Genomic DNA, 24,582 nt, shown 5'->3' on the forward strand with positions numbered 1-24,582 from the left:
TGTTCGCCATCCAAGTATCGTGACCTCACTCCTTCATCACCTTCACTTCACCATACCTGACGCGGAAGCCCCTTCTGACAGGCAGATTGCTGGGCTATCTTTGGCATTGAAACATCGGATGAATATCTCTGATAGGGATATTTGATGGCCGTCTGCGACACTGTATCACCCAGACATGCTATAAAACCTCTATTGGGTCAGTTTTGAGACGGCATACTAGTGCCATGTATAAGATTACATCAAGCAAATCGTTCAATACTTTGGAGCCAAAAACAATATGACAGCCTTTAGCATTGTTATTCAACCTCCTGCTCGAGCTCAGGTCTCGACCATCCTGCATCCACCTCTCGTTGCGGAGTTAAACTTCAGAGGAGCCGTGACTGGCCACTATTTCTTCGCCATGGCCTTCTTACTTACGAGAGAAGGGAACATTGTTGAGGGAGGCTTGTCGGGGACCACTTCGGTGAACGGCGTCGATGTAACTACACCTGGAGCCTCGAGAACAACAATCCAATTCCCATACACAGACCTTGCTATCCTAGTCGAAGGCGCTTACAAAATCAGAGTCGACATTTACAAGGTTGCCTATGACAACCCAGACGGTTATGATTTTCAAGCGCACGCCAAGAGCAGCCGTGTGACAGTCGTCAATGAAGCGGTGCCGGCTGTAAGTGCTGGTGAGTTACTCCATGCCCAACAAAAAGTAACCTCATTCAGCTAACTTTGACTTGTCAAGGTTCCGCTGAGCGCAGCATCATCCGGGCTCTCCAGGCCGCTGGGGTCTACATCCATTAATCATAATACCAACCTTCCAAATATCAAGACGGAAACAATTAAAGCATAATGACAAACACAACGAAAAAACTTGCGAGACTGCTGATAGACATCTTGCAGAGGCTATCAGGCAGAACCAATGAGAATTCTACCGGTGGTGTCGAGTATCAAGCATGAGACTGCATGCCAGGTTATAATAGGGCTTCGAGGAACTGCGGCGCGACATCCACGGTGGTTAGTCGGGGAGATTTCACATGTATTATATATATCTTGGTCTTAGAGGGTCAACGGAACTGACTCATCAGTTATTGTGTGTTTACGACCTCCGCGGAAATTTCAAAAATCATAATAGCTCGGACCCTGCCCGTTGGGATACACTACGTCTCGCTTAGGAGCTCGATGGAACCTCGGCGGCTCAAGAGTTCCGGGCTGCAGATGAGCGTGCATAATCTAGCTTCTGAAAGTTTACGCAGGTGCCGCGATATTGTCACCTTGGCGGAATGGAATGACTGATGCTGTTTGGAGGTTTTGAGTAAACGGAGGGTCCTTCTCCACACCAAAGTTCAAGCTACGCTATTGTTGGGAATGCATTCCAAAAAGCAACAGTCACGACGCCACAGCGTATCGCGGAGCGCTAATGCTAACTGATGGAAAAGTGGCTGAGATCGAAACACCAACCCCCAGAGCTCGGAACAGATGCTCGGAGCCAACTAAGACCCCGACACCAGGGACAAGCGGAAAACGTTATCAGCTCAACTTCTTATGTTTCGGCATCTAGGAAGACGCTACAGATGAGCTGTTTGACCGTGCCAACGTATGTGCGTTCAGGTTGTAAGTATGTACATACATGTAGTAGGCACTGGCTTCACATTGCCCTGCATACGCCAATCAGCAACGTCACTGACCTTGATAGGGTTGGTATAGAATGACTTGATCCGGAAGAAGCCTGCATCTACCCGTATCCCAACTAAAAGGGCCACACTTGAGGCCCGGGAGAAGAGCATGCTGTCAGTCCCCGGATGTGATGAGGTGAGACATCCGATGCAGCTCAGGCCTGACATGTTTGCCAAGCTCGGTAGAGAGCTTGGACCTCGTTTACCGTCTGTGCATGTTTCGACTAACAGCCACTGATGTTTGGCACCTCGAGGCCCGGAGAGGAAACTCCAAGAGAGTTCAACCTCACTTGTCTTGCTCATTATATGCTAGGGTTGACATACATACATGAGGATCGCACTCTTGCACTGTTGTCCGGATTGGATTCTTTGTAAGAATGTCATGCAAGTATCTGGCCATTTGTGCAGTATCGTGATCCCTCACACCTATACCCGGAATGTCTCGGCGACTCCCGGTGGATAGAGTGACCGTCAACTTGCAAGGAACTGTATCAAGTTACTCTTACATAACTCCTCGAGTCCGAGATACGAGATCGGACTAAATCTGGGGACCCCGTTCCGATATTGGGGGTCTAATCCATGGGTGGAGTGGAGCACATTGACATCGATCAAAAATGAGAGAAGAAAAAGCAATATACATAAATGATCAATAACGAGCAAGATTCGCGGTGAGACAGAACCAATAAGAGAAGATCACTCAACCGGCGTGACGGCACAATAGGAACGGTGGATCTAGGCACAGGCTAATTAGACAGGGGATACCCCAAGGAAATAAGAAGCTGAGACAGCCGGCCGGTTTTGAACTACCAGCGTTGCTTTTGTCTGCATACACGGCGATCGTTGTGTTACACAAACAAAGAGTGACTGGTGACTGAGAAGACAACGATCATGGCGGATCGTGATCTTTGGCACGATCCTACATTCTGTAGCTGATCAAGACAAAAGGGTTCTCAGCTCTTGACGCCTCACTTCACATACCAATGCCGTGTGACGTTGGGAATGGGGTCCTTGTTTTGGGGCTCTGCGGGATGAACAAACCCGGATCAGCTTGCCCAATTCAGCTACTAGAAGAGCAATAGGGGAAACAAGTGACAGCGGCACCGTACTGCGATAACCGTGAGCTTGACTCGTCATAATTGCATTGTCTGGTCATTGGGCTGTTTACGAGAAAGGGATAAGTGGATATCATCACTTTAATTCTTCTGAATCATGTGGGCTACACCGGCCCGACACAGACCATGACATTGGGAGATCTTCAGATATCTCATTCCAGTTCCTGGTCATGGGCTTTATGCCAGCCGAGGGAGTAGAGCATGATTCAGATGGTCAGTTTGTTAGCCTTGATCTGAGTCGTGAGACAACCTTGGCCAACACTTATTTTGCATCAGCAGCTGTTCAAATTTGACAAGGCCCCTGCACAATAATTAACGTGGTATTTCGGATGCTTAAGAAAGGGAACGGCAGTCAAATGAAAGGAGAAGTTCTTAGTTACAGATGCACAGAAAATAATGTGAAATGGCCGTTCACGATATCGTCGCGATGTCACGTGAATCAAACTCTGGATCCCACTTTGGCAGGAATGAGAGGTACCCTGATGTTATCCTGTGGGCTGGTTTCTCTCTTGTTTTAGGGGGTTTCCAGTGGGCACCGAGAACCTTTTCTGTTAGTGCACAAGTACCCCCACCAAACGAAAATTAATCCAAGATCCCCACATCAGAGCACCAGCTCACCACAAGATCACCAACGGTGACCTATTCAGCCTCTCTATTCCATTTCTTTTGTTCCCGATCTTCTCATCTTACTATAGAGACTCCAAGATGGTCTATTACTTCACCTCCAACGTGGTCGATCCGCCAGGATTCATCTATGTCGGCAAGGACAAGTTCGAGAGTATGCTTATGCCCAATGATAATCACAATGCGCTGTTCCCCACCGGCTGAGACTTGATGCTAGATGAGGACCTGATCAAGTTCGGCTGGGAAGAGGATATCTGGTAGGATTCTCCATTAAATGTGTGGGCTTGTGCTGAGTAACGTATAGGGTGAGATGACCAGGAATAGCTCAATGAGAATAGAGCAAACTGACAATGTTGGGTCTGCGTAGTTCCACGCGGATAAGCTCTCCAGTGCTCATATCTATCTGCGCATGCAGGAAGGCCAGACATGGGACGCCCTCCCTGAAGATCTCGTCATGGACCTTGCCCAGTTGACCAAGGCCAATTCGATCGAGGGTACCTTTCCTCCTTTTCATCTCCTCTCACGGCATATCTGACATCTCACCCAAGGCAACAAGAAAGACAACGTCACAGTCATCTACACGCCATGGTCTAACCTCAAGAAAGACGGCAGCATGGAGGTCGGCCAAGTCGGCTTCAAGGACCCCCGCAAAGTAAAGCGCGTCCTGGTCCCCCAGCGCGAGAACCCCATCGTCAACCGTCTCAACAAGACAAAGGTAGAGAAGAAGCCAGACTTTAAGCAGGAGAGAGACGATCGCCTCAAGGAGCTGCGACGCCGTGACCAGGCAGCTTTCCAAGCCAGGGTAAGCAAGTCCCCGTGGATATTGAAGCGAGATTGCTGATGTTAAATCTTGTTGTAGAAGAAGGAGGAGGCTCGACAGGCTCAGGAGTGGAAGGAGAAGAAGTGGCAGAAGGACCATGCCTACGACGATATCTTCACAGAGGAAAACATGGCTGGTTCGAGTAACCAGGACCGCGATGAGAACTGGGAGGACGACTTTATGTAAAAGGAGAGAGACGACATCAGAGCAGCATGATACAATGCATATTCTTGCAATTTTATGCAACTATGGAGATCCAATTTTGGACTACTTGTCTTCATTCTCATCATATTCCAACGCTAACAGGGTATTTTTTAGACAAACTTTCCTTGCCGGACAAAGAAAAAGAACCTACGACTACTGTCGTTGTCAACCGCTAACTCCTATCCCAAAACTACCGCTCATACTCATTTCTTCAAATCGGTTCGAGATACCACTTAGGTCACTTGATGTGTCTAGGCGGATGGGGCTTGAGGAGCTCCGATCGCTGATGCCGCTGCAGTTCGAGACGGGTGACTTCCTCATGTTGGGTGTGTCTCGGACTAGATCAGGAGACATCACTAGTTGAGGGGGCAAATCCTCCTCCTCTTCAACCAAGTCCGATAGATCATCGTCGTCATGAAACTCGAGATTAGATGCCTCTTGCTTCTTAGAGGCACTGCGAGTCTCTGGCCTGTTGAGAGTCACCACGGCCTGTCCTCCAGGCAGCTTTACTTCGTGAGCTTCCAGTGTCTCTGCGATATCCCAGAGGAGGACGTCCATGGGGCAGATGTACGCAACACGCTTGCGCTGACTCCAGGCCAGAACATGTCCGCAAAGTTGGCCCTCATCTCGGCTGACGATCCAAGCGCCACTGTCACCAGGGATACCTAGGGGAACATTCTTTTTCTGAGACCCCTCTTCTGGTGCGTCGGCGCTCGTGACTTGGTAGGCATGACTTGGCGAAACGCGACCGTAGATCTTCACGCTTGTTAGAGCGGGGAGGATCTTGCCAGTCTGCAGGCCGCTCGTTCGAGCCATGCACTGCACCTCCATGTTTGGCAAGGAGTCTGAAGGAGCGACAGTTGTCGGTCGCAGCATGGGTGATCCGACTGTCTGCTTTCCCTCAGACTTTTGTGCGAGGGACTTGCCATCGATGCGAGGAATAGTGTTGTCATCAGGCAGTCTATCGTGAGCGAATTCGAAGAGAGCCCAGTCAACCTCATGCACAAGCCCAAGGGCCTGCTTCCTGCGAATACCACTTGAAGCATACACCTCCCCGACACTGTATGTGTCGAGGTGGTCCTCGTCTTGAGTCTCTGGGTCAGGATAGAACCCTTCTTCGACATCATCGAGAGCCGGCTGTGTGACGATGTAACCATCACCACATCCTGGTTCAATGCCAGGGATATCTCCAGGTTCGTTATACTCCTCATCTTCCTCATCGTCTTCGTCGTCCTCATAGTCACTGGTGATATCGGAATCCGAGTAGGCTTCCGATTCAGTATCGGACAGCTCATAGCCAAACTCATCATCGACAGTGCTGTCGTCACCAGATTGCACGTACCAGTCCATATCAGGCGGGGCGCTGCACCGAAGAGTATCACTAGGCCCAAAGTCCCGGTCTGGATCATCGAGCATGTGGTGGACTGTCATTCCGTAAGGCTTGTCGTCAACCATGACGAGGCCTCCCAGGCTAACGGGGGGCAGATGTCGATCACCAATCCATGCCCCAATACTGGCGCCATTGCCTGGACGCTCTTGATACTCTGGGTTGATGGCCTCAACGTCGTCAGATTCTAATCCGGATCCCTTACCGCTTCTTCGGGCCATGGATCTAAGGACCGAATTTGGCTGTCGCCGAGATCGTAGAACATGTCCACGGCAGACCTTGAGTCCGAAGCCGTTGCTTCCATCGAAAAGGTCACCGAGCCTCTTCTTAAGAATAGCCCTGACCTTTCCAACAGATGCACACACAACAAGTACTGTGGGTTGAGTCTTCTGAGGGCTTGGGCCTACCGACTCAAGAGAGATCTCGACCGATTCGGGGTGCTTGCGGTAGAAGTGACGAAGAGCGTGGTTGATCTGGGGCATAAGGATCTTGTTCCACTTCTCCACGACTTCTGGCGCCAGCGGCACATGGGGATACAAACGCATCTTTGTTTCTGACTGCTTGTCAAGAGCATCTGGGAATTAGTTAGCATTATGTAAGTATATGAATGAGAACAATGCAGCATACCATCCTGATCAGCGACTGCCTCAAACTTGGGAGCACTCTTTTCTGTTCCCAAGTTAGGCGCTGATACTGCCATTGGCTTCTCACTTGCAGCTTTTAATGATGACCTGAAGTCTTTGACATCCTTTACGTCCTTGTTCGTCTTCATTGGGGCTGCATCGACGGCAGGCGCTGGCGTCTCGGAAGGGTTGAGCTCTTGATCGAGTCTCTCCTCCAGACCACTGACACCGTCCAAGATACAACAGGCTTCCAAGAAACGACTGCATCGTGCCTGAACCGAAGAGAGCAACGATTCGCCAGAAGATCGCCCAGCAAGCTCGTCATCGACAGCTGTCCAACAGACCTGAACAGCCTTCATGTACAAGCTGCCGCATCGAACAGCAAGCTCTTCCAGGGCCGAGTCAGGGATAGAAGTGGATCCCTGAGGCACAATATCCTCAAGTGTCTTCCACAAGCCAACTGAGAGTAACAGAGTGGCTAAGGAATACAGATCCAGAACTCTCTGGTCAGGATTGCTGACAAGATGTGAAGATTGGAGATTGCGTGGGTCAAGCGGATGGCGGGACAATATTGGTGATGTTGAGGGGGTATCTTCAGGAAAGAGATCGAAAGAAGAAAGGAGAGGACGTCGAATATCCACTTCGCCGTTAGTCGCACCCGGCTGCGAGGTGACTGCATCGCAGAACGAAACAGTGGATGGAGCAATGTTCCCGTGAGTGATGCCGCGAGCATGTAGGTCAAAAACGGTGTTCATCAGATTGTGAGCAAGTCTGAACTTAGCTTCAAGCTTAGGCTCTGACCCTGGAACTGAGAGAAGATCGTTCAAGGTCGGGAGGTTGTATGAGGGGTTCTTGGTGAGACGCTCGAATGAGACGGCATTGAATGAGGGAGGGAATCGGTAGACAAGGCCGAGTCTTGAATTCTCCAGGTCTTCAAAATAGCCAAGAAGTCGAGGCAGTCCAGTCCATGTACCAGGCGATCGCTGAGAATCTTGCTGCAGACCGGCGGATAGTTTCTCGAAGCGAGCCATGGGAGGCATGATGCCCGTTACGGCATAAATCGAGTCAAAGGTTGCATATTCCAGAAGCAGAGGAGCCCACGGTTGGCGGGTCGTTCCATGTGTGAGTTCTGAATAAGCAGTCTTGCTCATAAAAACCACTTCTCGGGGAGTAGAAGCCTCATCACCTTGCTTGGGGCGCAGATGAGTTAGAGTCTGGGGGTTAATTTGCTGAGGCGTTTGCATACGACTGGACTCGAATGGCCGGTACTCTTCGGTAGATGACATGGACTTGAACGGCGTTTTTGATGATCGTCTTAGAACTCCACCAGCTGCTGCCCGTGTCCTCGATAGATCGTAGAGTGTGTCAATCGAAGCAGTGAGGTCATTAACTAAATCCTCAAAATGGTTCTTATCCCATTGAACCAGCGGCGGCTTTGTATCTTTTGACGTAGCAGGTGCTGAAATCATGCGCTTTGAACTTAGCCAAAGAGGTTCGGCTTCTGCTAGGATGTCCTTGATGGTGGACATGATACTTCCAACAACCTCACTCAAACCAGCTTTTGATAGAGACTCATCGATCTCAACAGACTGAGTAGGATCAGACCATTCGAGGCCCCAACTCACTAGACGATCCTTTTGAATGCGGAGTTTTCGATGTAGGGCCTTGATTTCTGGATCTTCCTCATTTTGAATTGGTTCCTTGACAAAGTCGGTTGACTTCTTAGTGTCGTTGTACAGTCTGCTGAGGCGTTTCTGAAAGGGCAGCTGGAAGCCACCCAACGGTAGAAACGACTCCATTATAGTGAACTGCAGTGAATGTGTTGTAGGAGAGTCCTAGAATGGGAAGTAAAGCCTGTTTATGATGATAATAGTCGCCAAGTCTGGAAGTGATGTCTCGATCGTGATGCTTGATGGCGATCTGAAGCGGGGCTCTTGGTACAGGTCTTGGAGGTGGTGTAATTAGTGAGGCTCAGCCATTGGCGGTCTTGGCCAGTAAATAAGTAAGGTAAGTTAAAAAGGGACCAAGCAAAAGTCACATGTGCTCAGTAGGTGAGAAGAGAAACTAATGTCTTGCAAGAAACTGTAGGCCAGACCAAATCATTTCATTTTGTTGAGAGGAAGCTGTTTATTTCGTTGCCTACACAAAGCGGATCTTGCGGCGCGGCCTATTTGCGGTCATTTACCAAAGGTCTCAGAATCGGAAATGCTGCTGCCTGAAGGATCAGCAACTACCCTATTGGCCAGTCCTCTATCGGACTTGGATAATCCGCGCCGCGATGGTATCTAATCATGTGATCTCCATTGAAAGAATGCGGCTGCCTATCAACCCTTGCTCCTCACTCACATACTAATCTACGAGTATCACCATCTTTATCTACCCGATCCAGTCTTTGACGTTTCCATCTCACCACGTGGCTTACGCCATGACATGAGGTCTAGAGCCCCTCAGAATGATAAGTTGATGGCCAGTCTTCTTTGACACGCCCAGACTTACCGTGTAGTATCGTGTTGGTCGGGCATGCATTGATGTCTCATACATGCGGCATCTTGCATGACATATATGATTGATTCTTATCAATTTATTTCACATACTTTGGCTAAGGTCTGTAAATGAGATAGCGGCCACTCCTCCAGAGGCTCACAAAGAACTCCTATCTTGACCCACAATACTGTACCATCACAAAGTGACCTTCGAGACTTGTACAAGTGAGGAGAAGACTTCTGTAGACCTACGTACTACGCAAACGTAGGCTTCAGTATTCGAGACAGCCATCATTACGCACTCAAATGCGAATGTCACCAAGGTTCATGAAGGCTAGCTCACTTCACAGACTGCCGACTTACACTAGACATATGCTTTGGTGAAGGTGTCATTGGTGCCACTACACTACGACAATCCCGAGGATATCCCCAAAGATGACCACATAGATACAATCATTCTCTCTATATCGTTCAAGACCACCATTGTTCTTTGGCTGAAGCAGTCACTCCGCCTCTGACTTGCGTCAGTGACCCTCCTCAGTAACTCGCACACAGTTGCCAATCTCCCACTTACCGATGCCCAAGTATCTGCCATTGATTTCATGAAGATACACACCACATCATCTCATGAATAAAGACGATGACAGCTTACAAAATACCGCATCCACGTAGACGTCTGGTGACATCCTCATGTGGATATTGCTGGGCTGTGTACAGTGCCTCTTCCTCAGCACCCATCATATGCATAAGAGAGTCTGGGAACGATTTCAGGCTCCAGTGATAAATCCAGGCTTCTTTTCTCATCGTCGGAGGTTACTGATTTTGTCTTTGACCGCGATGGTGCCTGATGTAGCGGCTTCGGAATTGACGGCTCAAGGCTACTGCCTCGCACTCTCAGCTAACAGCCCAACGTTATACACATCTAGCCAATAGCATTCAGGGCTTTCGAACTTCTTCATTGTTTTGCCGTGAGAATACCTCTAGTATCTTTTTTCCTGTGGAGTAGATACGTTGGTGCCGGCAGATATGTTTTAATGTGTAGATGGTGAGCATTTCTATGGACGGGTCTCTCACCTGTAACACTATACGATAACTCTTCAAGAGACGCATTAGTGATAAAACTTTGTATGATCTTATATGGATAAATAAAGCTGAAGCTTATTCACTTGTACGAAGATTTAAGATTGTGAACTGAATTCATTCTTTGCGCTGTCTGTGTGCAGCTAGATCTATGTCTATTCTATCCTTAATTATCCAGATAATTAATCAATACCCATTTACCCATGACCATTTCCGAACCCTATTACATCTCTGATGCTTTTGTACACGAAACCGAAACAAAAATGCTCATAATGCCTTTGCAAGCATAGAAATAACTCTTACTTTTCATACCGAATCGTAAACACAGGCGAATACGCCTCGTCCCAATCCTCCTTCTTCTTCTCATCACCAAAGATTCTCAACGCTCTATATCTCACAACATACTGTCCCGCAGGGGCAAAAGTGCCATCTGCAAGCTCACCAGTGAAGGCTTGCGAGTTAGTACCCATTGCGTTCCACAGCAGGGGAAAGTCAACTGGTTCACCGATAACGCGCGGCTTTTTGGAAGAGGTTGGTTTCTCGGTTGTTACCGGCATGATTTCAGCGTGAAGTTTTGCTGAGCCTAAAGCGAGGAACCACGTGAGACCGGGCAGTGTGTCGGTGAGGTTGTTTGCTGTGCCAGGCTTGGGGAGTGTCCATGTTGTGTTGTCTGCTACGGGGAAGCGGTTCTGGTCGGTTGAGTTTGCGATCCATGTATCCTTAGGCCCGAGAACCATTGAGTCGTGAAGAGATCCTGTCAAGCCTTGGTACGGAAGAGAAAGAGATGTCCCGTCGGTGCCGTTAATGGTTACATAACCCGACCACACGGGTAAACGCGTTGCGTTCAGACCTTTGGGAGGCGTAGCCAGAACCTCAATGACAATGCTTTCACCGGCATCGATAGTAATCTTTGACTCGCTGAACTTGAGACTGGCATGCTCTTTGGCGAAGTCGTTAGGGAATTCATCCGGATAAATGTAATTTTCAACAAGCGTAAACATCGTGACGGCCGGGACGTGAGAAATCTGCAAATCAATCTGTTTCTTGCCCGTATTCTTAACCGTAAAGTTCAACGACTCAGCGAAATGATCCGTGTCGTTGAACGAAAGACTCGATCGTGATAAGAGAACTTTTGCGTAGGCGGCATCATGAGCCTGCACGATGCCGCCGCCCTGCTGCGGAACAGGCGCGAGGAATTCATAAAATGTTTTTCCGTCGTTGAATAATTGCGGGTTTGCACTCGCTGAGAGGAGGTTCTCGATAAGTGCTGGATCTCGTGTGCCTCTGGCTTCTGCAATAAGAGCGACGATGCCAGCGACGAGGGGTGAAGCCATGGAAGTACCCGATAACACGGCATAGCTTCCCATGCTTCGGGGGTAGGTTGATAAGATTTTACCGCCTGGGGCTCCGAATTGAGGCTTCACGTCCATTTCCCATGTTGGGCCCCAAGAGGAAAAGGTACTCGCTGCACCGGCTGTGACGTTGTTGTGCTTCTGTTCGAGAATGACGTTGCCGTCACTTCCGTCCGACATGCTCAGAGTGATCTTCTTCTTTGCTTTGAGGGAAGCGATCCAGTCTGCGCCCTGTTCAGGAGACACGATACTTGCTGCTTTGATACCCGCGACGGAAGAGACGTCGAAAGGAGCGAGATCCTCTTTGTTGCTGTAGAAAATTATGTACTTTGCACCAGCTTTGACTGCATTGGCAGCTTTCGCATCGAAAGTACACGAACCGCGTCGGAGAAGAACAATATATCTGCTGAGATCAGGTGTGTTCTTAGGCCACTCGTCACAACCATCATCAGCGACTGAAGTGTCGTAGTTGAGTGCCCAGAGCGGTAGTTTCACGCCCTTCCAGGCACTCGGCTTACCACTCAAGTGTCCAAATTCATGCTCAGGACCTCCACCGATGCTGTATTTCGACGCATTCAGGAGCGCGAGAGACTTGGTGTTGTCAAACGACCCAACAGCAGTGACTTTCTTCCCATTCGCCGCCGTACTCGCATAAAACATTCCCATGGCCCCTGCATTGCCCGCCGCAAGAACACAAGGAACGCCCTGCTCGACAATTCTCGAAACAGCCACCGCCCACGGTTCTTCAGACCAGCCAGACGGACCACCGATGGAAGCTGAGATAATATCTGCACCGTCTTCAAACGCCTGGTTGAACGCTGCGATAAGGACGTCGTTTCCAGCTTCGCCGTTACAGCCAAACGCGCGGTATGCTCCTATTTTCACACCGGGGGCGGCGCCGGTGAAGCCCATTGCGTTCTTTTGGGCGGCGAGAATACCGGCGACGTGGGTGCCGTGACCAGCGCAGTCCATGGGGTCGTCGTCGGGCTTGGCGTGGTTGAGGCCGTCGTATGCGTCGCCTACGAGATCAGTGCCAAAGGAGACGAGACAGTCTTTGCCGAAGCAGCCTCCAAGGGCTGGATGTTTGTAGTCAACCTGTATAGATGTTAGTTCTGGGTATCATGGGGAGTATGAAGATGGCTTACACCACTGTCAACGAGGGCAACCTTGAGACCCTTGCCCGTGACACCCTCTGCCCTCAACTTATCAATCTGCGTCATGACATGCGGCGAGAACGTATCGTTCACAGAATCTCTTTCTTCAAAGCCTCGTTTTTGAATAGACTTGTACTCCATTCCCGGTGTACCCGTCCAGTGAACCTCTGGCTTGGGAATGCTGAATGTCTGGACAGGCCATTTTTGCTTGATGCCTGGCAATAGTGCCATCTCGGAAGCTAGGTCTTCAGCATTGTCGATGTCGGTGAATTGGATCGAAGCTCCCTTGAATAGCTTGTAGTTGTATTGCATACGAGTCCTGCCTCGTGCTGAAGCCTTGGCGAAGAAGTCGGCACAGTCCTAAGCTCCGTTAGTTATGGAAAGGGATATAAGAGATGAGAGAATACGCACATGATTCTCTTCAAATTCAAAGATATAAGCTCCCGGTAACCGACTGTGACCCTTGCCAACAGCGATCTTATCAAAGTCCACCGCGTTGGCCACCGCAGCGTATAGCGCAGCAACTATACTTAATCGTACCATGATGAAAAGAAATACACCGAATCACGTTCTCCGCAATCACGAAAAGAATCACCAAGATACGAGAAAGAAAAGGGAAAGGAAAAGTAGAATGGGAGGATTTAAACGAGATAAACCTGATCCCAACATTTCCGCCTTGGAAATAGGTTGGCTGGGGATCCTATATACGATCATCATAGCCCCATTATTGACAAAGCTGTGGGTTGATCCATGATGGGGAAAAGAAAAAGGAAGAAGTGGGTTTCTGCGGGATAGTGGACTTTACGGGATTTCAGGCCATGAGAAGCAATCTTACGAATGAGAATAGAGGATATATTTGAGACAATTGTCTTGGATATTCTCTACCCATGGACTAAATGGTTAGTTGCAGCGAGTGAAAGAGTCGGTATCACTGCACAGCTGAGGAATCGGCAGGCGGAGGTTGGGTTGGGTTGTCAACATGAGATCGACAGGCACTGCACGGATGATGAGACTGGGTCCCATGTCGCTAAACATAGAGTCATCTATGATAGAGCCGCATGAGACGGTTGCGCGTACATGCAGTCGAGACAAATCAAGGCAAATTCATGGTTGAAAATGGTTTAGTTGTATGCAAGTTTGCGGTTGGGTGTCTATATCTAAATAACAACTCAACCACCAACCTTTTAACTCTGGCCGTTGCACCCAAAGCGAATACTACCACGTAAGTTCCGTCACTCGAAACTCAATCGAACATCGTCATCCGATCCTCTTGATCCTCCTTGCACATCTTAATCTGCCCCGCGATCGTCAGGAGAAACAAATGCTACCTTGCCATGGCTTATTCCCACTACCTGACCCGCGACGATTCCTTGGTGAAATCATGCATCAGATAACACTATCCCACGGAAGCCGTCCCGCTATGCAAGACTTATGCAGCACTTCCCGTGTCGTACCAAGCTGAACCTCGTATTTGCGGTACATAAAAAGAAACGGCACTAGTCTTTGCTTGGATACACGTAGCCAATTGGGCCCACGACACCTTGCGCATGCATGCATGCATATGTAGGGCGGGAGACGTTTCTAAAATAAAATAGAGAAAATATTCTTGATTTTTTTTTCAATTTCTGAAGATGGGGCGTACATGAGGTAATTGATTGATCACGATGGGGCAATTTTATTCTCTTGCACACGCTCTTGAATTGGTGCCTCATTGTTATCACTGATTTTTATCGTTGTACGGCGTTGAGGATGCAACGGGTACATACACCACGTTTTGTATCACGGTTAAACGGTAGGCCCTTTGTATGACGCCGTTGCTCGTGATTGTTCCCGCGTGTAGTCACACAAGACCGATTCAACATCAACGCACGACTCTGTACAACACAACTTGAAAGACAAAAGGCTGGTCAATTCACCGATATCGCTAACCAACCACCCAGAAGACCATCACCAAAGTTGCTGAGAATGAGAGTATGCACTTAAGCAATTGTCTTCCTTTGACCAAGCTGTACAAAGTAAGCTCACCACGGCATTTGGATCTTACCGCATGTATAAAGATCCGGCAGATAAGATAATCCAGTTGTGGCTACGCCGAGAACATGCTCCGTGCCTCCGGCGCCGTCTCCGGAGGGACTGTGTCATGCCCCATCTGTGATTGGTCCATTGCACCATACCGAGTCTGAAATGTTCAAAAAGGCTGGATCAGAAAATCAGAAATGCGACATTGCTGTCCCAGTGAATCACTAATTAATCTATGACATCCTCCCTTATTCGGATGCAAAATTAAGCTTAAAACTTTACAACACGATATTGGTATTGACCAAGTTTGAAGACAATATGTCGGAACCAGATGCTCGTACGAAAGAGCAACCCTCTACTCACGATGCCGAGCGCAATATACAACCATCCGAAGAACCCAAAGAGAAGGAAAACGTATCGGCTTTCAAGTCCCTTGGTTGGCTTGACCGTTTTCTAGCAGTATGGATCTTCCTCGCCATGGTTGTCGGTATCATCTTGGGCAACTTTGTCCCTTCAACGGGGCCGGCTCTTGAGAAGGGCAAGTTTGTTGGCGTCTCTGTTCCCATAGGTATGTAAACAGCTTATCTGGCGGTACAAGTATATTGATCAGATGTGCTAGCTGTCGGCCTGCTCGTCATGATGTATCCCATCCTCTGCAAAGTCCGATACGAAAGCCTCCACGAGATCTTCTCCCAGCGCGACGTCTGGAAGCAAATCCTTTTCAGCGTGTTTATCAACTGGATAGTTGCACCCTTTCTAATGGTAATCCATAACCCCAATTCCTCAAACATACAATATTCTGACGGCGATAGCTCGGCCTGGCATGGGCCTTTCTCCCAGACAAGCCCGAACTTCGTATCGGTCTTATCCTCGTCGGCCTCGCACGCTGCATCGCCATGGTGCTGATATGGAACGGTCTTGCGGGCGGTGACGCCGAATACTGCGCTATCCTTGTGGCCATCAACTCGATACTGCAGATGGCTCTATACGCGCCAATGTCTGTGTTCTTTATCTCGGTGATCAGTGGAGAGGAGGGCTCTCTTGAAGTGTCATACTCAACCGTTGCAACTAGCGTAGCAGTCTTTCTCGGCATCCCCCTCGGCGCAGCTATCATCACTCGCTTCTCCCTGCGCAAGATGGTCGGACCAGAGTGGTATGAGCGAGTTTTTCTACGCATCATCTCCCCGTGGTCTCTCATCGGCCTTCTTTACACCATCCTCATCCTCTTCGCTTCCCAAGGCCATCAGGTGGTGCATCAGATCGTGTCTGTAGTACGCGTCGCAGCCCCCCTCATCGTCTACTTCGTCATAATCTTCTTCGCAACACTTCTGGTATCTCGAAACGCTGGCTTCGGATACCCACTTTCGGCAACACAGAGTTTCACTGCGGCAAGTAACAATTTCGAGCTTGCGATAGCTGTGGCTATTACCACGTTCGGACCCAGCAGTGACCAAGCGCTTGCGGCGACGGTTGGCCCGCTGATCGAGGTTCCGGTGCTTTTGGGTTTGGTGTATCTCCTTCGGTGGGTTTCTGATAGATGGAGCTGGAAGAACTGAGCTTTGAAGTATGTAGCGACACATAGTATCAGGTCATGTCATCCATCAAATTGAGCAAATCAGTGTTGCGGACCATGCAAGACTCGCCTTCGGCGCATCCAAGAGCAGATCGAGCTTGAGATATATCTGATTGACCTCGGATCTGAGCGAGGATAGTAGCAGCTTCCATGCAGTGAATCTTGTCAAGAGATTTTGGTTGTTGGGGTACGTGCTGTTGTTGTGGCTGCGACACGGGCTGTGGTCTAGGGCAGCAGCCTGATTCTTCTGTGCAAGACGTAGCAGTCGTAGCAGGTGTTGGCGGCGAGTACATCTTGGGCTGAATCGCAAACGGAGGGTTGCTATTCTTCCTCACCGGACCACATCCTTGAGGCTGTGAGCACGGCACAGGTCTCGAGGCAATGACAACAGGTGAAGGATTGGAAGACGGCGTCGAAACGGGCGTAACAGTCGCCATGCCCGCTCTAGCAACCATCTTCTCCTCATGCCTCATAGCCTCAACATGAGCCTCAACCTCCTCAGCCGACACGCCCTTCGCAGCAAGCAAACCTCTCAGCGCAGCATTCTCCCCAGCGACAGCCCTAGCAACACGCTGCATCTCTAGCGTAGCCTGGCCATCGCGACGTTCAAACTCACGCACACGATTTTGCAGGTCGTCGAGTAATTCACGCTGTCTTGCGCGAGAGCGACGCTGGTTCTCGCGATTGAGAGCGAGAGACTCGGGGGTTCGAGTCTAGTTGGGCTTAGTATTTATTTTGACGGATATACGGGAGTAAGGGGGGAATATCGTACCTTGCGTGGCATGATGGGTTTGGTGAATTCTCCGGCTGAGATGAGACGGGTTCAGGTGAGATGATGGACTGGGGTATTGGATAAAATGCGCTGGAGAATGAGTCGAATTGGTTGGAAAAAAGATTGTCTGAAGAAGCGTCGTACAGCAGCAATAGTTTTCCGGTCCCACCAGGCTTAGGCTTGTGTCTATCTAATACGAACTCGGTAATGACTCTTCTGCGCTCAATCCTTCAGTGACGGGCCTCTCAGAGGGATAAATTAGTACCACTGAACTGTACTAATGAGTGTAGATCAATTGAAGCAATAAACAACAGCATTCACTCCATTTTGACCCACGCCCGCAAACCGTGAGTGCTCGATTACAAACCCTCCACATTTTTTCCTCTCCATGTATCCCAATTAGGTAATCTCAACTTCGGCCCAGACTCAAACTCCACCATCGTCATTAACTTCCTTCACCTCTCTTCCAGCAAAAGCCAATTGATTCAATTGCACCTAATCGCAATGATCTGCAATACCTGTCGCCGCGCAGCAATGCGCTCTGCTCGTCTTCCTCTGCGCACACTCGTCCGCGCTCCTACGACCATCACCCGCATTACAACACAAATACCTACGTCAACGCCCCGAAGACTTCTCTCGACCTCTGCGACTCGATTCTCCGCTACCGTTGAGGAAGAGCCCGATCTGCCTTCCATGAGCCCCGCTGAATCTGCTATCGCCGAAATACTCTCCGATAAGCTCCAGCCCACCGAACTACTTGTCCAAGATGTCTCTGGTGGTTGTGGGAGCATGTATGCCATCGATATCACATCCCCTGCTTTCAAGGGCCAGACAATTCTCAAGCAGCAGCGCATGGTGAATGCTGCTCTTGGCGATCTTGTCAAGGGGTGGCACGGCGTTCAGATTAGGACCAAGGTCCCTTCTGCTTAAGGGCGACAGGTTTATGGAATAACCATATCTTTATGAATACGACGGCGAAAACTGGTGGAGAGCCAAGATGGGATGATTGTACGACTATGGAGATTGCTAGAGTTCAGGAACGTCACGAATTGGAAGACATAACGATTTGCAATCGCGCAAGATTCAGATTCTGCTGCGGCTCAGTACTAAATTGGTCGATTGAGCCCTAAATCGATAGGCTGCTGTATAATAAGGTAGAGAAACAAAGGAGCAATGCATGGGCATCACGGCCGAAAATCTCAACTACGGGGCAAAATGTAAGCATACTATTCAACATTGAAGCACATGACTCTCAGTTGCTGCCGTTCGATGGTGATTTGAGTTCTGTATTTGCGTCACATGCATTGGCCGATTTCGCTCGTTATGTATCACACAGGCTCGTTGAAGTGACTGATTATGTGACTCAGGCCCAGAAATCTATCATTTTCAAGTAACACTATTGGCAACCAACCGACTCATCAATACTGAAGAGTTCGTGACTCCTCGATATGCATCTGATATTTTGGATCGCAGAGTTAAGGTCTTTGGTCTTTCACTTCAGGATGACCAGTGGCGGATGCCAGAGAACCCTCGCTTCAAGTCGAATTGGGCCATTTGAACAATGAGTTTTGGAACTACCACGAAGGTAAGTTGAATGGGTATATTAAAACTTTTCATAGTCTCGTCTAATGCGCCATCAGTCGAGATAAGACTCGACGCCCATCAATCCATGCCCCTCTTGAAATCCATGTCCCATTTCTTTTACAAATTCTCATTCAGCCTCGTAGCTTACATTCTGTACATCATTAGCAATTACTCATAAGTCGGCATCTTCGGAGAACATACCGTTCAACAGGTGTAAGACCAAGCAGACTCATGCCATTATGGAGGACAATTCGGGCAGCATCGTAAAGAGCCATACGAGCCTTCTGAAGCTCAGCCTCGCTGCCAACAATTCGGAGGTGATCGTAGCTGGAGCTGAGAACGTGTGTCATCTTGAACAAGTATGTCAAGATGGTGGTGGGCTCAAGGGTCTTGAGAGTGTTCTGGACAACGTCGGGCCACTGGCTAAGAAGTCGGACGAGGTCGGTAGCGTGCTTCTCGGTCAGAAGATCGTAGTTGGCAGTGGCCAGCTCATCGTCGGAGAGGCCAACTCGTCGGCGGATAGAGCACAGACGAGCATGAGCATACTGGAGGTAAGGGCCAGTATCACCCTCGAAAGAGGTCATGACGTCCATGTCGAACTTGTAGTTGTTGATTCTAGTGTCGTTAGTAACACGCTTTTAAATGAGTTAGGATACATACCGCTTTCCGGACATATCTTGGACCATAACACTACTGATACCAAGGATATCGGCAACAGCCTCAGGGTTCTCGACCTGGGAGTACTTGGTCTCGTTCTTCTTCATGACCTCATGCATCTTGTCGGCGACATCACGGAGAATATCGTCAAGGAACTTGACGGTACCCTTTCGGGTGCTCATGCCAAGAACCATACCGAAGTTGATGTGCTGACACTTCTTAGCAATATCTTCATGGCCCATGAGCTCAATAGTCTTGAAGAGTTGCTTCAAGTGAAGATCCTGTTGAGAAGCAACGACGTAGATCATGTGGTCAAAGTTGTACTTCTCGTGTCGGTTGAGAAGCTCGCTGATATCTCGGGTGAGGTATAGGGCAGTGCCGTCCTTCTTTCGGAGAATGACCTTCTCGAGACTCTTACCAGGCTTGCCAGGGACGTGCTTGGAGAAGTCAATGAGGATAGCACCGTTAGCGTCCTCGGTCAGGCCCTTCTCAGAGAGGACCTTGGCGGCTTTTTCCATGTCCTCCTCGGGGACCTGAGACTCTCCTGAGTATTCGTCGTACTCAATGTTGAGTCGGGCATAGGTCTTCTTGTATCGAGTAATGCTGAGATCTCGGAATCGTCGCCAGAGATCGACGGCCTCCTTGTCACCGTCTGTCATTCGTCGGAAGTACTTTCGGGCTTGCTCGTCCAGGGACTTCTCCTCAAGCGCAGTGATGTCCTCGCCAGCAGCCTTCTTAGCCGCAATCTCCTCCTTCTCGGCGGACATGTCCTGGTTAATTCGGACGTAGAGGTTGAAGAGGTGGTTAATGGGATCGGCCTTGAGGGCTTCCTCATCACCCCACTTCTCCCAGGCCAAAGCCAACAGACCATACTGCTTACCCCAGTCACCGAGGTAGTTCATTCGGGTGACCTCCCATCCAGCACTCTCGTACAGAGAAGCGAGGAAACCACCAATGATAGTACTTCGGAGATGGCCAGCGTGGAAAGGCTTGGCAATGTTGGGCGAGGAGAACTCGACAATCATTCGCTTCCTGCCAGAGTTGGAGTCGCTAGGGTCTCGGAGACCATTGTAGGGGTTCTTGCCGTAGTTGTCGGCGCGCTTTCGAATCGTAGGGAGGAGCATGCTGGTAAGCTTGTTGGGCTTGAAGAAGAACGAAATGGAGGGACCAGCAGCGGTAGGTTTTTCAATAAGAGGAGACTCGGGGAACTTGGTCGTGTTAGCTATAATTCAGCAATTGCTATTTTATGCGACTCACCTGGGCAACCCATTCCTCAGCAAGCTCTTGAGGCTTCTTGCCCTTCACTCGGAGAGCAGGAACAGCAAGAATAGCATCTCCCTTGTCGAGAGTCTGAGTCCACTGGATGGCGGGGTAGATAATCTTAGGATCAACACCAGTAATAGGTGCCAAAAGGCTTGTGATGTGTGAACGGTAGATATCGACTGGGTTGGTATCAGGGTGACATCCAGGGAAAGAAGTTTCGATGTTGTCGAGACCAAGCTGCTGGAGCTGGTCGGCGAGAGCGTTGGCGTCTGTCGCCATGGTGCGTATATGTTTGAAGGAGGAGGGGTACTTGTAGTCGCGATGCAATGTCTGTTGTCGCGGGGACCGACGAGTCGAGAGTAGAGAGAGGGTACGAGTCTGGACAAAAGCTTGTCGCAATGGCAAAGAGGATGTTACAAGATAACAAGAAGTAGAAGAAGAGAAAAAGGTGGAGGAAGTGAGGCGCCGCGCGAGCATCAATGGCGATTCCGAGCGAGTGAGTGTGAGTCAAGTGGGCTCAAGGGTTAACAAAAAAAAGGCTTTGACTCTTTCACTTCTTTCCTGCGAGTCATCATTCGCCGGGGACGGACGCAGAGCTTGAAATCGCGGGGCACGGTTGCCCTGAAATTCCGCTCCGATTTTACCCCTCCATCCATGTCAGGCCATTGATAAGATAATGAATGATTGGATTCAACTTCATGCGACTTTCATCTTGAGTCATAGCTAAACAAATGCTCTTAGAAAGGAACCAATTCTTGGATCAATTTGTATTGAAGATTGAACAGACTAAAACGCTATTCCTGACCATTTAAAACACCCAGTGATATTTGCCGAACCTTTTCACACTTTACATGAAGTAACCCCTCTGAGGTCCTTCAGAGCAAACCAACCAAATTAATAAAGAACCGAAACTTGACATAGCTTATTTTGATGCGCCGTAGTTGTGAGACTGCTCCCTCGAGAAGTCCATACAACATGCATTAGAGGGGTATAACAAGGAAAGATCTAGACGTTATGGTCGCCAGGGTTCATCTTCATGTCGTTGGTGCCAAACTTGCCACCGTTCAACTTCTTGCGGGCAATCTCCTTACGCCACTCAAACATGGTGTTTGGCTTGTCCCTGATGGTCTGGCGAAGCTTCTCGTCACTTCGCTTCATCCAGGCGTTGGAAGAAGCAGTGCTGACAGGGTAGAGAGGCATGCTGTTGTGGCTGAGGAGGAATGCATCCGGCTCGCGCTTATCATGAGACGCGATGATATCCATATCAGCCGCAATCTGATCGCAGTAGATCTCGAGAGGGAGATCGTTGACGTCGTGTCCAAAGGGGTTCTCGATTTCTTGGCCGATGAATAGAAGTCCGAAAATGATATAAGCGGCGACAACAGAAGCCGGAATCGTGATATACTGAAGCTTGTCGACAAGCTGGAAGGGGAGGACAAATACATAGACGAAGGTGATCTGGCTGATAGCAATGGTGTAAGCAATGGGCAGAGGAGTGTTGAGAACACGGTCACAGCCCGTCATGCAGTCGTTCATCATGGTGAGGTGGTTGTAAGCAAGAGTCTGCTGCATTGGGACAGGGAGTTGCTCCTGAGCGACCATTCGATCAATGGTGATGGCGAGGTGGTTAAGAATCTCGAGGGGGAGGTTGCCAAGAGGCTTGTCGGTCTTCTTAAGAGCCTTACGGGGGTTGCTCTGAGCAAACGACACGCCAAGATACTCTCCAACGGACTTGAACATGTTCTTCTTCTTGATAACAGGGCCATCAGGATCAGCGACAGTGGCATCCTTGGCAAAGGTGTTGAGATGGCCGATGAGATGCTCCAGATCGGGGTAGGCACTGTAGGGCTCGAATCGAAGGGCATGCTTGAGAGAAACTGAGAAGGCAACAATAAGGTTCATCGCGCCAATCTTCTTGAGGATGGTCTCGCGAGGGTCTTGGTCTGGGACATCCTTGGCGTGAATCCAAAAGATACGGCCGAGTGTCTGAGAAGCCATGGTAAGCATACCCCAGTATCGGCGACCTTCGGCGTAACGCTCGTACGCAGTCGAGGATCGGAACGACAGACTAAGACCGACGACGAAACCCAGAATGGTAAGCAGAACCGAGTCAACAGAAATGTCGTGGACCTGCTTGTGGATGAGTGTAATGGCAGTCGACCAGGCGCCAATAGCAACCAGAGGGATGATCAGCTTGGGCATGATGGAGCCGTGCATCTGCATGACGAGAGGCCATTTTGAGTGCTTCTGAATATCACGAGGACCGGTGAAGTAATCATCAATGTCGAGAGAGGTCTGCTTGCGGAAAAGAGCAGGGTTGACGCCTACGGCGGGAGAAGGGGGAGAGCGAACATTGTCGAGGGGGATTTCGAGACTGTGCAGGCGCTTCTGATCGGAAGTGTCGAGACTCTGAAGACGCGTAGGATCATTGTTAGGGGACTGGGGCTTCTCCTGGGTCTCAGTGTTGGTGTCAATTGTTGGTCGGTTGACGGCCGTGGTGGCTGTATGGCCAGAAGTAGCAGAATAGCTATCGCCCATGATGCCGATTATCGCGTTCGATGCCGATTTATTGAAGAGATGAGAGAGATGGTATCCTGCCAGCAGGCGTGCAAGGGTGAAGGGAAATTCAGTTCGATCAGAAAGATGAGAGGAAATAGAGAGAGGATGCTCAAAGGAAAAGCCAAGAGCAGTAGGAATCAGTTTATCACAAACGAGAGTGAGAATAGGAAGAGACCAGACGAAGGAGATGCACGCACGGGGGAGGGGCCTGGGTATTAATGAATCACGAAAGAGGAAGGAAAGAAAGTGGACAGGATTGACGGGACGCTCCTGGCCTGATATGGGGATTGAAGCTCATCCATCTCCATCGGGAGAGCATCCCATTCCCAGGAGCACAAGGACGACAGCAAACAACCTAGGAGCTAATGGCTAAGGCTAAGTGGAGGTGGTCTCAATGCCGCCGCCACTCAGGAACGCTTGCGAGCCAGGGTCCCAGAGAGAAGCCCCCTGTAACGTCCTGGCGTTTCGTTCCCCTATTGGCTCGTGGACACCACACCGGCGCTGCCGCTTCCAAATTTTGTGGTCTCAGCGGCAGGGCCCGCCTGGGCGAAAGCACTAAAAAGAGCCCTCCATGTATAAGTCGTTTCTAGCGGAGAGAATTTTTCATACTGTGCTGTTGTCGTACCCGGACTCCAGTTATAACGGTCTCCATCCCAAGGAGGAGGGAGCAGTCAGCGCTACCTGGCCGAGGCCATCAATACCAACGCACGACTAGAATTTTGAAACGCAGTTCGCCCCCTCTAATGCACGCTACCCTCTGTTGGTTTTTTCTTCTCCGTCTTGTGGGCGGCGGCAAAAGACAGAGTAAACAAGTTTAAGCAAAGCATTTTCCACGGGTGAATACGATTCGTCATAAAGCCTCACTTGCGTGTTGTGATCATCAGAAACAGCGACCTCCTTGCTCTCTGTTTGGAGAAACTCAAACGCCATGTCTGGTTCTGAGACAGCAGAGATGCAGGTGTGTGACACTGCACAAGTCACGATGTATTATGTAACGGGCAACACAAGAGATGATCGAAAGTTCTAGGGGATGGCGAGACACTTGATCGGTCATGATGAACGGGATGGCATGCGAGTTTCAGGGGGCCGAAACCTAATTGGAGCCCTGACACCTTATTCGCACTTCCGTATGTCCAACAAAAGCCGTCCACTGAGCCGCGCTGTCTGTCGACGTCTCTGTGTAGGTATTCCCGCGTTTAGTTGAGCCAGGGGGGCGCCTATAAGCCAAGTCAGGACATTCAAGGAATACCAGTATGTCAGTGTAATGACTCTCGCCTCGTCCTCGATTGGTCGTTGTTACAAAAGGAGGTCCGTGACGTGGTCAAGCTTCCACTATGAGTAACAAAGCCTTACTCCCTTGCCCAAACAAATGGGGCATCTGTGAGCGAGAAGAAAAAATAGGCTGCACAGCCCCCATCGGACGTCAAAGAACATCTGGATCCAATGAGCAACATTCGACAAGAGACATTCACGGTCTTCTGTTGTTCTCCTTTCTCGGACTAGGGAGACGGCGGTAGAATTAGGCTCGTAACTAAACTTCTGCTGGCTCCGCTGAATCATCTAAATTTATACGAGATTCGTCACCTCATTGGTCTTGAATCTTCAACTGTTGCCGCATATCCTTTGTCTCCCTTTCATCGAAGAGAAGA

The 24,582-nt window shown here is 49.6% G+C and overlaps 9 protein-coding genes; 4 read left to right on the top strand and 5 right to left on the bottom strand.

Annotated features, from left to right (window-relative positions):
* Window positions 1–277: 277 nt before the first annotated feature.
* Window positions 278–795, top strand: FFUJ_03426 (uncharacterized protein; the record flags this gene model as incomplete). XM_023575272.1 has 2 exons in its annotated part: window positions 278–677; window positions 737–795. The coding sequence occupies 2 exons, from the start codon at window positions 278–280 to the stop codon at window positions 793–795; spliced, it is 459 nt and encodes a 152-aa protein (XP_023428481.1).
* Window positions 796–3,484: 2,689 nt separating this feature from the next.
* FFUJ_03427 (probable JLP2 DnaJ-Like Protein 2) lies at window positions 3,485–4,409 on the top strand (the record flags this gene model as incomplete). XM_023575274.1 has 5 exons in its annotated part: window positions 3,485–3,557; window positions 3,621–3,661; window positions 3,819–3,897; window positions 3,952–4,205; window positions 4,263–4,409. The coding sequence occupies 5 exons, from the start codon at window positions 3,485–3,487 to the stop codon at window positions 4,407–4,409; spliced, it is 594 nt and encodes a 197-aa protein (XP_023428482.1).
* A 183-nt stretch (window positions 4,410–4,592) lies between these two features.
* FFUJ_03428 (uncharacterized protein) lies at window positions 4,593–8,236 on the bottom strand (the record flags this gene model as incomplete). XM_023575275.1 has 2 exons in its annotated part: window positions 4,593–6,388; window positions 6,442–8,236. The coding sequence occupies 2 exons, from the start codon at window positions 8,234–8,236 to the stop codon at window positions 4,593–4,595; spliced, it is 3,591 nt and encodes a 1,196-aa protein (XP_023428483.1).
* A 2,063-nt stretch (window positions 8,237–10,299) lies between these two features.
* FFUJ_03429 (probable subtilisin-like serine protease) lies at window positions 10,300–13,049 on the bottom strand (the record flags this gene model as incomplete). XM_023575276.1 has 3 exons in its annotated part: window positions 10,300–12,447; window positions 12,498–12,866; window positions 12,918–13,049. 3 exons carry the CDS (start codon window positions 13,047–13,049, stop codon window positions 10,300–10,302), a joined length of 2,649 nt encoding a protein of 882 aa, XP_023428484.1.
* A 1,794-nt stretch (window positions 13,050–14,843) lies between these two features.
* On the top strand, window positions 14,844–16,081 carry FFUJ_03430 (related to arsenite transporter ARR3; the record flags this gene model as incomplete). XM_023575277.1 has 3 exons in its annotated part: window positions 14,844–15,093; window positions 15,145–15,287; window positions 15,338–16,081. The coding sequence occupies 3 exons, from the start codon at window positions 14,844–14,846 to the stop codon at window positions 16,079–16,081; spliced, it is 1,137 nt and encodes a 378-aa protein (XP_023428485.1).
* Window positions 16,082–16,109: 28 nt separating this feature from the next.
* Window positions 16,110–16,882, bottom strand: FFUJ_03431 (uncharacterized protein; the record flags this gene model as incomplete). XM_023575278.1 has 2 exons in its annotated part: window positions 16,110–16,811; window positions 16,871–16,882. 2 exons carry the CDS (start codon window positions 16,880–16,882, stop codon window positions 16,110–16,112), a joined length of 714 nt encoding a protein of 237 aa, XP_023428821.1.
* Window positions 16,883–17,404: 522 nt separating this feature from the next.
* On the top strand, window positions 17,405–17,800 carry FFUJ_03432 (related to Altered inheritance of mitochondria protein 1; the record flags this gene model as incomplete). The annotated part of the gene is made up of 1 exon (XM_023575279.1): window positions 17,405–17,800. The coding sequence occupies one exon, from the start codon at window positions 17,405–17,407 to the stop codon at window positions 17,798–17,800; it is 396 nt and encodes a 131-aa protein (XP_023428486.1).
* Window positions 17,801–18,581: 781 nt separating this feature from the next.
* On the bottom strand, window positions 18,582–20,653 carry FFUJ_03433 (probable arginyl-tRNA synthetase, cytosolic; the record flags this gene model as incomplete). XM_023575280.1 has 4 exons in its annotated part: window positions 18,582–18,597; window positions 18,656–19,069; window positions 19,115–20,319; window positions 20,369–20,653. The coding sequence occupies 4 exons, from the start codon at window positions 20,651–20,653 to the stop codon at window positions 18,582–18,584; spliced, it is 1,920 nt and encodes a 639-aa protein (XP_023428822.1).
* Window positions 20,654–21,379: 726 nt separating this feature from the next.
* FFUJ_03434 (uncharacterized protein) lies at window positions 21,380–22,912 on the bottom strand (the record flags this gene model as incomplete). The annotated part of the gene is made up of 1 exon (XM_023575281.1): window positions 21,380–22,912. The coding sequence occupies one exon, from the start codon at window positions 22,910–22,912 to the stop codon at window positions 21,380–21,382; it is 1,533 nt and encodes a 510-aa protein (XP_023428487.1).
* Between the last annotated feature and the right edge of the window lie 1,670 nt (window positions 22,913–24,582).

This window comes from Fusarium fujikuroi, chromosome FFUJ_chr03 (assembly GCF_900079805.1).
Source record: "Fusarium fujikuroi IMI 58289 draft genome, chromosome FFUJ_chr03".
Classification (NCBI taxonomy): domain Eukaryota; kingdom Fungi; phylum Ascomycota; class Sordariomycetes; order Hypocreales; family Nectriaceae; genus Fusarium; species Fusarium fujikuroi.